The sequence below is a fragment of the Seriola aureovittata genome, chromosome 14 (genome assembly GCF_021018895.1).
Source record: "Seriola aureovittata isolate HTS-2021-v1 ecotype China chromosome 14, ASM2101889v1, whole genome shotgun sequence".
Taxonomy (NCBI): domain Eukaryota; kingdom Metazoa; phylum Chordata; class Actinopteri; order Carangiformes; family Carangidae; genus Seriola; species Seriola aureovittata.
The window spans coordinates 21,768,970-21,781,644 of NC_079377.1; the positions used below are offsets into that span (position 1 = coordinate 21,768,970).

General features: G+C 42.5%; 1 protein-coding gene across 4 annotated transcripts in view; it reads right to left on the bottom strand.

Moving 5' to 3' along the window:
* Window positions 1–1,649: 1,649 nt before the first annotated feature.
* Window positions 1,650–12,675, bottom strand: part of b3gnt2b (UDP-GlcNAc:betaGal beta-1,3-N-acetylglucosaminyltransferase 2b) — a 30,980-nt gene continuing 19,954 nt past the window's right edge. For 3 of the 4 annotated variants that reach the window (XM_056395536.1, XM_056395533.1, XM_056395534.1), the window contains exon 3: window positions 1,650–6,861. In XM_056395536.1, the coding sequence (XP_056251511.1) occupies window positions 5,643–6,836 (1,194 nt within the window). In that variant the 5' untranslated portion in view covers window positions 6,837–6,861 and the 3' untranslated portion in view covers window positions 1,650–5,642. Of the gene's footprint in view, window positions 6,862–7,518; window positions 7,603–12,675 lie in introns of all 4 variants that reach the window. The other variant, XM_056395535.1, reaches the window with a different exon arrangement.

Below are 12,675 nucleotides of genomic sequence, written 5' to 3' on the forward strand. Positions count from 1 at the left end.
GTGGCGGATGAACACACATTCGGTGTTGTGGTGAGTATTTACAGCAGCAGGATGGTGTATGTGGGGGCCGAGGCAAAGACGACTTCTGGACTCCTCTGTGTCTCTCTGAGTCCAGACAGGATGTCATGGCAGGACATGACACAAGCAGGGACCGTTCAAAGGTGCCACAGGTTCAAAAACACTTTGTGCTTAATTCTGAGATGGTGAGAGCGTCGATGTCCTCCGAAGAATAAACCCCTGCCAACAGGATGCAACTGTCAGGTCTGAAAGGAAAGGGAAACCATGTTCCAGGGTGGGCCACCTAAAAATACACAAAAACACCACCATGCCACTCCAGTCGCCGTGGGAGCCGGGAAGATGGCCGTGAATAATCAGTCATGTAGGACGTAGATGCTTCGCAGTGAAGCTTAAGAGATGAATTCAGATAAAACAGTGAAGAAGATCGAGACACTGACGTTTCACTGGGATTTTACGAGTCTACTGTGTGCTCCGATATGTCAGGTTCACCTGCCGTCTCATCATCGGACAGCAAGTAAAACATGCTCTGATGTAATAAAATGTTATTTACTGTTAAAGCGTTATTCAATGAGTTAACTTTTAAAAAAAAAACCTGCTGGTTTCATGTTTCTTGCTTCTGTGAGGTGCAGAGTCTCAGACGGAGCAGAGGCCGTGTTGCTTTTGGTTGAGACCGTTTCACTACGTGGAATCTGAATCTTTCCTGGCGAAGAACAAGATCTGTTAAACCAGAGCTGGAGCCTGAAAACCATTTGTCTCTTTTAAATGTTTTTCCCTTAAAAGGCCACTGGATCATTATCTGTGAGATAACAGTAGACAGTGAGTGGGTGGAGAAGGCGCACACACACACACACACACACACACACACACACACACTCTATATATATATTTATATATCCCTCGTGAACCTTTTTGTGCCCCCACACCTGCACCAGGGGATGACTGCATCTGCCTGTAGGAATATGGTCACCATGACAACCATGTCCCATCCTTCCCTGAAGAGGTGTAGAGTAAACACCGTTGAGAAGAAAGGGCAATGAGTTTGTCTCGGGGAAAAGCTGCTCCTGATATCGGTTTGTTCTGACTCCACCGTCTCACGCTGTTTACTTTCCAAAAACATTTTCAGCAACAGCGTTCGCGTCACGTTGAAGCCTCCGACCACGAGTAAAACTTCTGATCCCCAGTGGTGAAACACATGAATGATATGAATGAACTGGAAGCAACACAACATGTAGACTTCACCTGTTTTTACCTGGATTATCTCATTTTTCTACCAACAAAAACCTTTTGCCAGCAGAATAATTCAAAAGATCCATAATCATGTTACAGTTCTACACAAAGTGGTTTTATGGGGAAGCGATGGGAAGGGTGGTGCTGCTCCATCCAACAGACTCAGACTGAGGGAGTGAATCTCAGCAGCTCCACCCTCCCTGTGAAAAGACATTACAACTTGGAGATCACAGATGATTAAAATAACGGACGGCTCTAGTTAACACAGATGCATAAAACCAGACTTGCACATAGAGACGGGCAGATCATACTTTCACCATTGTGCTGCATCTCCTCGCAGCTGACAAACATTTCAATGAGTTTATTCACTGTCCAATAAAAACTAATAATCCAAACTAACCAGCTTCTTCATGTATAATTTATTTTTAGTTTTTTTTTACAAAACATGACAAGTTTCTTTCTCAAGAGTTTGTCCCACAGTCTTTATTTATATTCCCGCCTTCAACTGTGATACAGTAGGTAACAGTCCCCTGGCACTTTATACACTGCTGCCCTCTGCTGGAGAGATACACCAGCCATTTGTTTTATCATCTAAATATTTTCTTGTTTCCAAATTGCATCACTGACCTTTTCTATGAGCTGCGGTAACGATCCTCAGAAATTAATCTTTTATATAAATATTGTTTTTTTGTGAATTACAGAATACTCTCACCTCCTCATGTCTCTGAACATCCTTCAAATGAAACAATCTAAGGAAATGTTGTCGCCTTTCTGACGCCTGTCCACACAGGATCTTTGACAAGGGGTCACAAGTAGAAAACATTAGAGTTGCAAACCACTAAAACAAGAATCATAGAAGAAGAATCGTTTCATGTTTTCCTGACAGTGGCTGAACTGGTTGGTTTGAAGATGAACTTAAAGTTAACATCAGCCCTCTCAGATGGGACAGCAGGGGTGAGTGAAGCGTTAGACTTGTGTTAAATAAAAGATATATATATATAATAAATAAAAGAAACCACTCACAGGTGTTGCAAAGATACAACTTATTACCAACATCACATGATTTGTTTGTATGACAATAAAAATGCATAGAACGATATATACAAAAACAGCAAAATATAACTTTATTCAAATTATCAAGTCATCCTAGGTGATAAAAAAAAAAAAAGCAAATCACTCTTAACATGGTTGAACGATAATCTTACACATACAGTACGTACAAACATCAGGCACAGATTTGGTAATCATCTCTGACTAGTGCAGGTGTTGTATAACACAAAGACGTCAGGTTTCTGAAGTTCATGTTAACAGGAGGGTGACGCAACAAAACAAAACAAAACAAACAGAACGTTACATAACGGCTAACGGAAGCAAGGATTCATCTGAAAATGACTCACGATGTGTTTGAAAACTTTGGGTCACAAGAGACGAGACGAGAAGAGACACATGATTAAACAGTCATTGTAATGATCGTTGTAACATTCAGCTATTTGTTGGGCAATTTGAACATTTTGAACATTTTATATCCCGCAACACTCGTGCACTTATTACATGATAACTCCTTATTGATCTTGTTAAAAGTTCTATCGGATATTTTTTTTTTTTTCTGGACATTTTCTCCTTTTGTCTTGACACATCCTGGCCACTGAGAAACTGTCAGAACACACAGCGCTGAGCCGTGCTGGGATCAGTGATGGTGAGAGGTTACATTCAAACATAGAAACAGACAGTAAAACATAGAGAAAGCTGCTTACACCTCTACAGCCAATCATCAGACATGAGTAGTTATCATAAAAAGAAGTGACGATAACGTTTAATAACATGTAAACATTTCAAGTAGCCGCAAATTCTTTGCAGAACAGACAGAATGTAATTTATTACTGGTATGTGAGTGATGAGCAGCCACAGTGAAGATGTTGACGACACATGACCCAGAGAACAAAACTTGACTTAAATATTTACGAAGAATGAAATTAGCTCCACTCGGCTCTTGGCTCTTATTTTGTCTCCTTTATTTAGTGTTTGTTTTATCCTACATGGAGACAGACGGATTTGACCACCTGTGGGTAGTTAAGAATAGTGTCTAATAAGTTGGTAATTCCAGAAATTCATTATCAAAACACACCTTTAAAAGAACAATACTGTGATTGTCTTAACTCATTTTGTTTTTTCTCGGGTGGCAAACATCAACAATCTGAAACCAATGCAGGTTAAAAGTAACCACGAAGAAGTAGTTACTAATGTCAAATTACAGTGACACAAACAATAAAACAGAGAGAGAAGCTGTTAATTTAAAGTATCCGAAGACTAAAGGGCCAAGAAAACATGAAAAAATAAATTAGATGTTATACTACAGATTTGGGTCATGGAGTTGCCAATGTCTGCTACAAGCTAAAGATCACCGTCCTGACCAGCAGGGGGAGCTCTAACAGAGGCGGAGGAACACTGCCCTTCTGTCACAGCACAAGTGTAACCAGCAGGTTCAGGCTCAATCCAAACATGTGACTGAAACCAACATTTGTGCCACTTATTGTCAGTGTCGACTCCACGGACTGAGTAAGAATACTGAAGGAAATATCCATCCAACGATATGAATCAAGACGGACCGACCCTAAACCATATGTATGACAATAAAGACATATGTAACTTACTTCTCCAACCATTCTCAGAGCATCACCTTCTCTGCGGTCGTTGAACCCTCTGTAATATCACAAAGGTGCATCTGAAAAACTCATAACTGTGTCAAGTGTCGGGCTTTGTCTCACCTACAGCTGAAAAACAAAACAAAAAACAAAACCAACAAAACAACATATAACATAAATGTAAATATGTGCAACACTCTGTGAAAGACAGCGTTTGTGCTAAAGCCGTACAGTAGTGAGCTGAGCAGTGACCTTCAAATAAAGACTTTCGTTCCCAAACGTGTTATCAGCCATTTTAAAACTCTCTCAAGTCCTGGAAAGAAGGTGGAACAAACTACTAAATATATCTGGAGCTATGAATTATCATGATTTTTAATTTTTTTTTAATGATTAATCTTTTGCTCCAAAAATTGAAAGATTTTAAAATGATCAGTGAACGTTGCAGAGCCAATTTGTCAAGTAACAAGAGCGCGAACAAGTAGCTTAGACGTGAGGTTCCACCTGTGTTTTAAAGCATTTCTGACTCTGATTCACCGACGTCACAGTAAAGCAACATTTAACAACATTTAACACTTTTAACACCACGACTTCACAAAGCAAGTTACAGTGAGCATGTCATACAGAAAGCTCTACTCTGGCAGCTGGAAATGTTTACGTACGTATCGCTGAAAATGCACTTGGGATTCATATCAGCTGTTTTTCTTTTCGTGTAAGGTGAGAACCTGAAGCAGAATTAGACAGCATTTGGATTTCTCCATCCATGTCAAGCCCAGGCCCGACCCGCGGAGCCGTACAGAGCTGGGCTCCTCGTCCCCTTATTTCCTGAAAACAAAGTGTGTATCCACTCCACCAAACTCCCCACTTCAAGGCTTGATCATGATTTGAACTTTTGTGGGAACACTGTCGGAATAATGTCAGACAGTATAAATTATGGGAATCGGAGTAAATAAATAAAAGTAAGAGTGGAACCTCTGGATTTTTGAGAGACTAAATGACCAGTTACCTGGTCAGGTACGAACAAACATCAGAGTTTCCTCGAGGCTTCGTGAGGCGAAACTGGCAGAGTTTGAGTTGGAGCGAGTCACAAGTAAATACTTTAGGGAGTGTGGATGGGAATAGCAGCACAAACTAAGCCTCCAGCAACAATTACTGGGAAGTGTTCACCAGGAAGCTCTTTGAAAGCCAGCAGCCATAAACTGCTGCATGTGGGAACCACTGGTTTTTTTTTTTTACAAAGAACTCACTCTTTTATGTACTTTTGAAATATGCAGACACTCGGTGCTGGAAACATGACACAGTGTCTTTTCTAAACAACAAAGAGAGTCCCAGGTGGACACCTCCCAGGTCTTAGTCTCTTGTTTATATAATACAGCATTGAGACGCTCCACCATGGAGCCGACACACAGTGTTAAAGCATTTTGAAGGCCATATAAATAGTTGTGATATAAATATGTGCACGCAAAAGAAAGACACGGTCACTTTGGGTAACGCTCGTTTGACACAGTAAAGCAGGGTTATGGAATCTATGGAAGTCTGACATCAAGTCAAAATACTATGTTGGTCATTTTGAGAGGTATAATGCATCAGTTGCACCAAAGCTGAGGCTCCAAGTGACCATTATAATAATATCTTAACTTAAAGCTGCCAACTTTTGAGCCGTGACCCTGCTCAAGACAAAATTATTTTCACTTTGACCTTTTGGGAACAACCCCAAAGGCCACTTCAGTCAGTCTGAAAGTGGCTGCTGTGGAGTCCTCACTGACAGGTCAGGTCAGGGCTACTGAGCCACGTCCAGATCTGGATCATCTGCTGCGGGGTCCTCGGGTGAACGAGCATCAAGCTCTTGTAGGCGCAGGGGTTCAACCTGTACTTCTCCTCTATGTCAAATGTCCTGAAGCCTTTGTTCTTCTCGGGGGCCAGCCCTAGCTTCTTCAGACACATACCTGTGTAGACGTCGTCTATCGGGTAGAGCGGTACATGCTGTGACACACCGTGCAGACGCGCGGCGATGTCACCAGAGTACAGGTACCCGCCGCCTCCTGCGTATGGAGGATACTTCCCGATGTACATGCTCTCTGGGATAAAGTATTTGACCCTTTTGTCTCGGTGTGGCCCCGCCTCGGTGATCACGTCACCGACAAACAGGTCCCTGGCTTTGGGCACCGAGAGGCCCTTGAGGAAGTCCAGGATGCGGTAGGTGTTGACAAAGACGTCGTCGTCGCCTTTGAAAATGAAACGGGCGCCGGGGCAACGAGTCTGGATCCATTCAAGGAACAGAACTTCTTTGACAGTCAAGTTGAAGAATGAATCCCGGTAATCCCACTGGATGATGTCTTGATGGCGGCCGCTCTCATCCCGCAGACTGTTGGATAGATCCGGGTGGTGGTCCCAAGCTGTGGCATTGCCGAGAAGGAAGACAGTAACGACCGTCTTATTGGCTACCACCCCGGCCCGGCCCCAGGACTGCCGGATGGCCTGGCGGCGGTCAAAGTGCGATACCTGGGATTTGACTGCCAGGAGAAGGAACGGCGGCTCCTTACAGATATCGGGCTGGTCCACCATGATCGGGTAGGAGCGGCAGTGCATGTAAAGCAGGAAGTCCTTGAAGCGGTCTGGTAGCGAGTTGTAGTCTTTCACCTGAGTGGTAACCCTGATGTTACGCTCGCAGGGGACAGAGGTCAAAGTGGGCTCACCAAGCCAATCAGGCAGGTCCACGCCGCTGGAGTTCGCCGTCAGGATGGGATTGTTCTGAAGGTCTCGAATCTGCTGCTGGCGGTTCCAGTAAGCCGAGTTCGGAGCCAGTTTGGCCCAGAAGGGTTCGGAGGGGATTTGGACCTTGTGACGCCCGTTCTTGTCCTGACCGTTGTGTCGGAAAATGAGGATGAAAATGAAGAGGTTGATCATCATCACTGTCACCCCAAGCTTCAGCTTCTTCCGCTGCATCGCCATGACAGCGCCCTGCACCCGTCACCACCTGAGCAGACACACACAGAAGAAGAAATAAAGATGTATTCGTTTGTCTTTAGTTTGCTAGCTGCATTTGAATACGACGGAAGGACTGGACTCTAGTTTTACTGGACAGAAGTCAAGAATCAATATATAAGAATGAAACACAACAAAAAGGGAAACTGAGATGACAACAACAAAAAAAAAACAACATTTTATCTGCTTCTGAGAATCAGCACACACACACAAACAAATGTGATGAAGTGATGTGTTGTAACAAAAACAAACAGTTCATCAGAAATTTGCAACATTCACACCCGCAAATTTTGGGGAAGCAGCTGCTGAAGTTGACACGCAACTCATGGACCTTTGTTGAACAATGTTGATTGTAATATGGAACTGGAATAGAGGAGACTGTAGTGAAGTCACCTGTTGCAGCAGAGATTTATGATTCAACAAGAACAGAAATAACTAATGAGGATTCACTGTAAACACCCTCTGACGACATGATAGAAAATGTTTGTGCCGAATCTTTCGGAATTTGCAACAGCCAATGGGAGAAGTCCAACGTTTGGTCGATCAATAAGCAGCTCCAGCCAAACATCTATTGATATTTCAGGTAAATGATCATGTGCTCTCCATTTTTGGAAAAACAAGATAGTGATCGCTGTTTTTATGTTTTTACCGGCAGTCAGCGTTGCATAATAGTGAAGTTGTTTTATGACTCTTCTCTCTGTTGAGGAGGAACTGGTAGAAAGGGAAGATCCAACTAAAAGAGCACATTGACACAAAGTCACATGAAAATTATTCAATCAAATCAATTAACACAGCAAATGACAAACCTCCAGTTTCTGCTAATTTTACCATCATAGTTCACTGTGCAGCAGCTTTTTGCTTCAGGCGCCTCGTGGACCACATGTACAGGATGCATGCAACTTGTTATGGGTTATTATTACTTATATCAGTAGGAGCATTATAGATACCATTACGATATGGTATCATTACATTATTATTGACCTGTTCAAGAGCCTTTAGATAACTTCTGTTGTGATTGCTGCTACACACATAAAAACTGACTTGACTTGAGCTGCGATTGGTTAAGTCCCAATCTGGTGTTTCCTTTGTGGATGTTTATTTGTCCTCCATTCATGTGTTCCTGTGCTCTGGATTCATATCAGTGGTTTGTGCTCAGATGTTATGTAAAACAAGAGCTAATGTCTTCCTCAAACAGACTCCAGAAGGGCGGTGCTTACCAACTCGGCTTAAACCTGTGAAACTGTCTCTAACAACATGTCACGTCACAGATCCTTTCCTGTTAGCCACTGCTGCCTTGCTACCCCACTACATCTTCTAGCGTTGTGTTTGTGCTTATCCACGGTGTAACATTAAGTCAGAAAATCATTGGGCAAACCTTGCAAATCAATAACCAACAGATGTTATTTCAGGTTACCCAGCAGGGCAGTTATCACAACCATCAAGCACACATTAACAGGTAGCTCTGGCAACGGTTCAAACTAAATACAATAAAACAATCAGACAATTAGACACTATAAAAAAAAAAAAAAAGAGGTCATGTTGGAAGATCTCTGGTACTGGAAACGTGTCTTTTGTCAGCTGATGTCATAGTGTTAACTTATCTAAAGCCAGATAATAGCAGAGGACAATGTCTTGGAGGCCAGATGATGCATCTCCACTCTGGATTTTGCACTGTTTGGCCAGCATCACTTAAACCGAAAAAAGAAATGAGGACAACACGGAGGTATGTGGGTTTGAACAGACAATACAGTCTTTCAGGAAGTTCTGAGTTCGCCTCAGGTTTCTACTTTGGCAGACTCGCACATCCTCGCTGATAACATTCTCACTGCTCACTTTCTTTTCACTTCTTACTTTAAATGCTTGTGTTCTGCCCTCTTCCCCTCTGTTTCTGGGCGTCTCATACCATTTAACTTCCTCCTTTTTATGCAGCCAGATCAACTGTACATCATCTCGGACCACTGCAGGGTTTTCATTAAGTTATTGATAAACTACAACTGTGAAATTCTTTCTAGGCCAGATGATCAGAAAATAAAACATGCTGCTTGAACGATTCAGACTGCATATATCCTGTGTAAACAGCTATTTGAAATCAATAAAAGAAAACGATGAAGGCCCGATGATAAAAAATATGATAAATGGCAGTAACCATGCAGCTTTTCCTCAGAAGCTAAGCCAACAGACCAGAGGGTGGGCTCTGCGAGCAAAAAGTCTCAGCATCTGCGAAATATTACATTCATACTGTCATTCAGGGGCAGTTTAAGTCTTTATCATGACTCTTTCAATCAAATCCATGTCATAAAAAAAGAAAGAAAAGTCTACAGTTTTGCAGGGGATGATTTTTGCACAGCAATCCATCCAAAATCTGTTGAGACATTTCACCTAAAACCACAAATAGCAACTTCATGTTAGAGCTAGAGGAAACATCAGGATCATGATCTTGCATGTCGTGGCAAGTTCATGGGAATATCTGCAACTAATGATTATTTTCATAATAGATCTTATACATCTTCCCATTACTCTCTTGAATAATTGAGTATTGATTAGTCTGTAGTATATCAAAATGTGGACAAAAACACCCATTACAGCTTGCCAGAGCAGCAAATGATGAACTTGTTTTATCCAACCAAATGTACAAAAAATATTTAATTCATTATCCTGTGGTAAAAACGCGGAAAATCTTCATAATTGGCATTTTTTGTTGAAAAATTACTGAAACAACGTTTTCTCTTGATCAACTAATCGATTGGAAATCCCAGCGATTGGTATCATGATGCAAACTGGAGAGAGACAGAAAGAGGTACGGAAATAAAGAAACAGGACACACACACACACACAAAAAGGAAATGTTATGAAAAGTTTTTGTTCCCTGACACTTGTTAAAAATATGAATAACACTAGATGAAACGTAAACTGTTTAAATTGTGAACAAACTCTATCTGACGAGTTAAACTGAATAACAGACAGTTTTCCCTCCTCTGCACCGCTGCATGTGTCCTTCCTGCCGCTGTATTGTGTTGCTCTCTCAGCCTCCTAGCAACAGGTCTGCACTGCTGCGCTCCTGTTTGCTCTCGTTCCTACTCCCTGTCCTGTTTACCTCCTCCCCTTTTCCTCTCATCCTCCTCCTCCTTGCCATCTTCCCTCCTTTCTCTTGAATTTCATATTTACTGAGATAAAAGGCAAGTAACATTAACACAAGATGATGATAGATAATCCTGACTGTGCATCAGTGTTGTATCACCAACAACACCAGGCACAGACATATCCTCTCCTCTTCACCCCCCCCCCCCTCCCCTTTTCGTTCTCTTTTGCTCATGGATAATTAAGCTTTCCTGTCCGCTGTTCCCCCATACAAACAAGAAGACTTCTGGGAAATGAGCTGGTGTTGGTGGTGGGGAGGGGTTCTAAAGATGAAAGCTAAACAACATGTTGACAAGACAAAAGCTTCCAGACGTCGACGTCTAATTAACCGTCAGTAGTCTGAGGCTTCACATACACCTACCTGCACCAGCCAGACCGACCATCTGTGGCTGGGCAGAAGACTTTGCCTCAGCTGTGAGAGCAGACTGAAGGAGTCTTCATCACATTAAGTTGTCAAGTTAACGTTAAGTGTTTTTTCCGCCAATATTCACATGCAGACCCCCAACTTTCCGTCAGGCTGCTGCTGTGGTTTTAAACTTGTGGTCGTCTCTTTGCAGATTTTTGCAAAAGCCATAACGGTGCAACAAGATGTTCAGACTCTGCTTTTTACGACCCACAGTTATGATTAATGGTTATACGACCTCTAGTGACTGTCAGAGTAATTATGACGGGGTTAAAAGAGGAAGTCGCCTGACGTCCGCGGAGGAGGAGGTTGGGTGGAGAGATGGATCGATGACAGTTTGTTTCCTGTGTGAGCCAATAGTTTTGTTTCTTTCATCCATGACTGGTCCACAACCTTAACTGTGTGTTTGTTTTTGTTGCCATGACAGTGAAGGTCATCTAATCACAGTAGCTGTTGTTGTTATGGGGTATCTCTGTTGACGCTTTTGCCCCGATTGGTAGTTACATTTCTGGGGAGACAGCACGGCGTATCTCACGGTGTATCGAGAGGCTAGGCATGTGACCAACGCAGGTACATTATAATGCAATAGTATAAATCCAGCTTCAGTGAGTTTAGAATTATGGTATTAAACCATCACTATGCAGCTGCTGTCATTTGCAGCACTGATGTAGACCCGTTTTATGAATGCCCTGATCTTAACATGGAGCTCCAAAACAATCAGATACAAACATTTCCTGAGGCTGTGCTATAAAAGAGTTAACAGACATGAAATGCCTTTTATTAACAGCACTTGTGCAACACTGTGCTTACATTGACAGTGATGTTATTTGGGTTGGTTAGAAATCAGGAAATTCTTTGTGTGTTAGTCAATGCAAACTAGTGTAAACATACACGATCTTCAAGTTAACCATCCATAACAACCCTACACCCACCTGTGTAAACTTTGACTTGAGCTTTCTCATGTAGAAAAAATATTCCTGCCTTTAAAGCTCCAGCTGGAGGCAGCTTCAGAAGAAGCTTTTTGGCGTCACTGGTTTGGATCCTTTTTATTTTTTGGTTCAATGCTCTCCATGGTACTGACAAGCTAATCTATGAGAAAACAGTAATATAAATGAGACACTTATTCTGTTAACTTGGGATTTCTGTGTAAAACGGGTTTCTGTAGTAATTCTAAGTGAATCTTCTCCTTCTTTTGTCTGAGGTTCTCTGGTTGCACTGTAGGTCAGTAGTGAACATTTTGTGAGACAAAAAACAGCACAAACTCCCAGAAGTTACCAACTTCAGCTGTTATGGTCTCATTTTGAATAATCAATAATGTGAAATGAATCCTTTAACCCGGCGGTGTTTGTAGGGCTCCCCACTAACAGACTATTTTCAACAATCATGGATGGTGCAGGTTGGATCTGTACAATAACACTGGGCCAGATGGACTTTGATGCTGTTTGCAGTGTCAGTGATCAGCACAGACAGCAGGACTGTGGCACATTGATTAGATCTGGCAGCAAACTACTGGACAATGCCAGACTGTGATTGACTGTTGTGGTGTGTACCTGATAAAATGAGGTGGAGTGTCTCACCTGGCTGGGGGATGGGCGAGAGACAGCAGAAAACAATAGCATTAGCTGGTTTTAAGTGTGTGTGTCTGTGTGTGTGTGTGTCTGTGTGTGTGTGTGTGTGTGTGTGTATGTGTGCATAAGAGAGAGAGGGCTCTATTTTAAAGATCCAAAGCTGGTCCGAAGCGAGGGCGTGTCCATGTCTGTATTGCTATTTTAATGCTGGAAAAACACTCGCTGCTCAAAGTGCACGGTTCAAAGGGTTGTACTTAATCTCTCAATTATTCATGGGAGTGTTTTGGGTGTAACACTCAATAAACCAATCACAGTGACATCTCCCATTCCCTTTAAAAGCCAGGCACACTTGCACCTCAGCATATTGCTATTATAGCGTTTCAGTGTTTTACAGAATTAGCTTCTATTTGCGGTCAGTTGATCACATATTGTGACTGATCAATGAGTCCAGTCCTGACCAGTGAGTCCAGTCCTGACCAGTGAGCCCAGTCCTGACCAGTGAGCCCAATCCTGACCAGTGAGCCCAGTCCTGACCAGTGAGCCCAGTCCTGACAGAGGCTGCAACTCTGACTCTGAGGGGCAAAGAGGGGCTGACTGAATAATGTTCTGCTCACAGCTCTACAGTTGCTCTGAAGTAAAGGCCCGTGTATGTTTGCACGTTACTCTCTTGACAATGCGCCCTAATAGCAGGGAAATA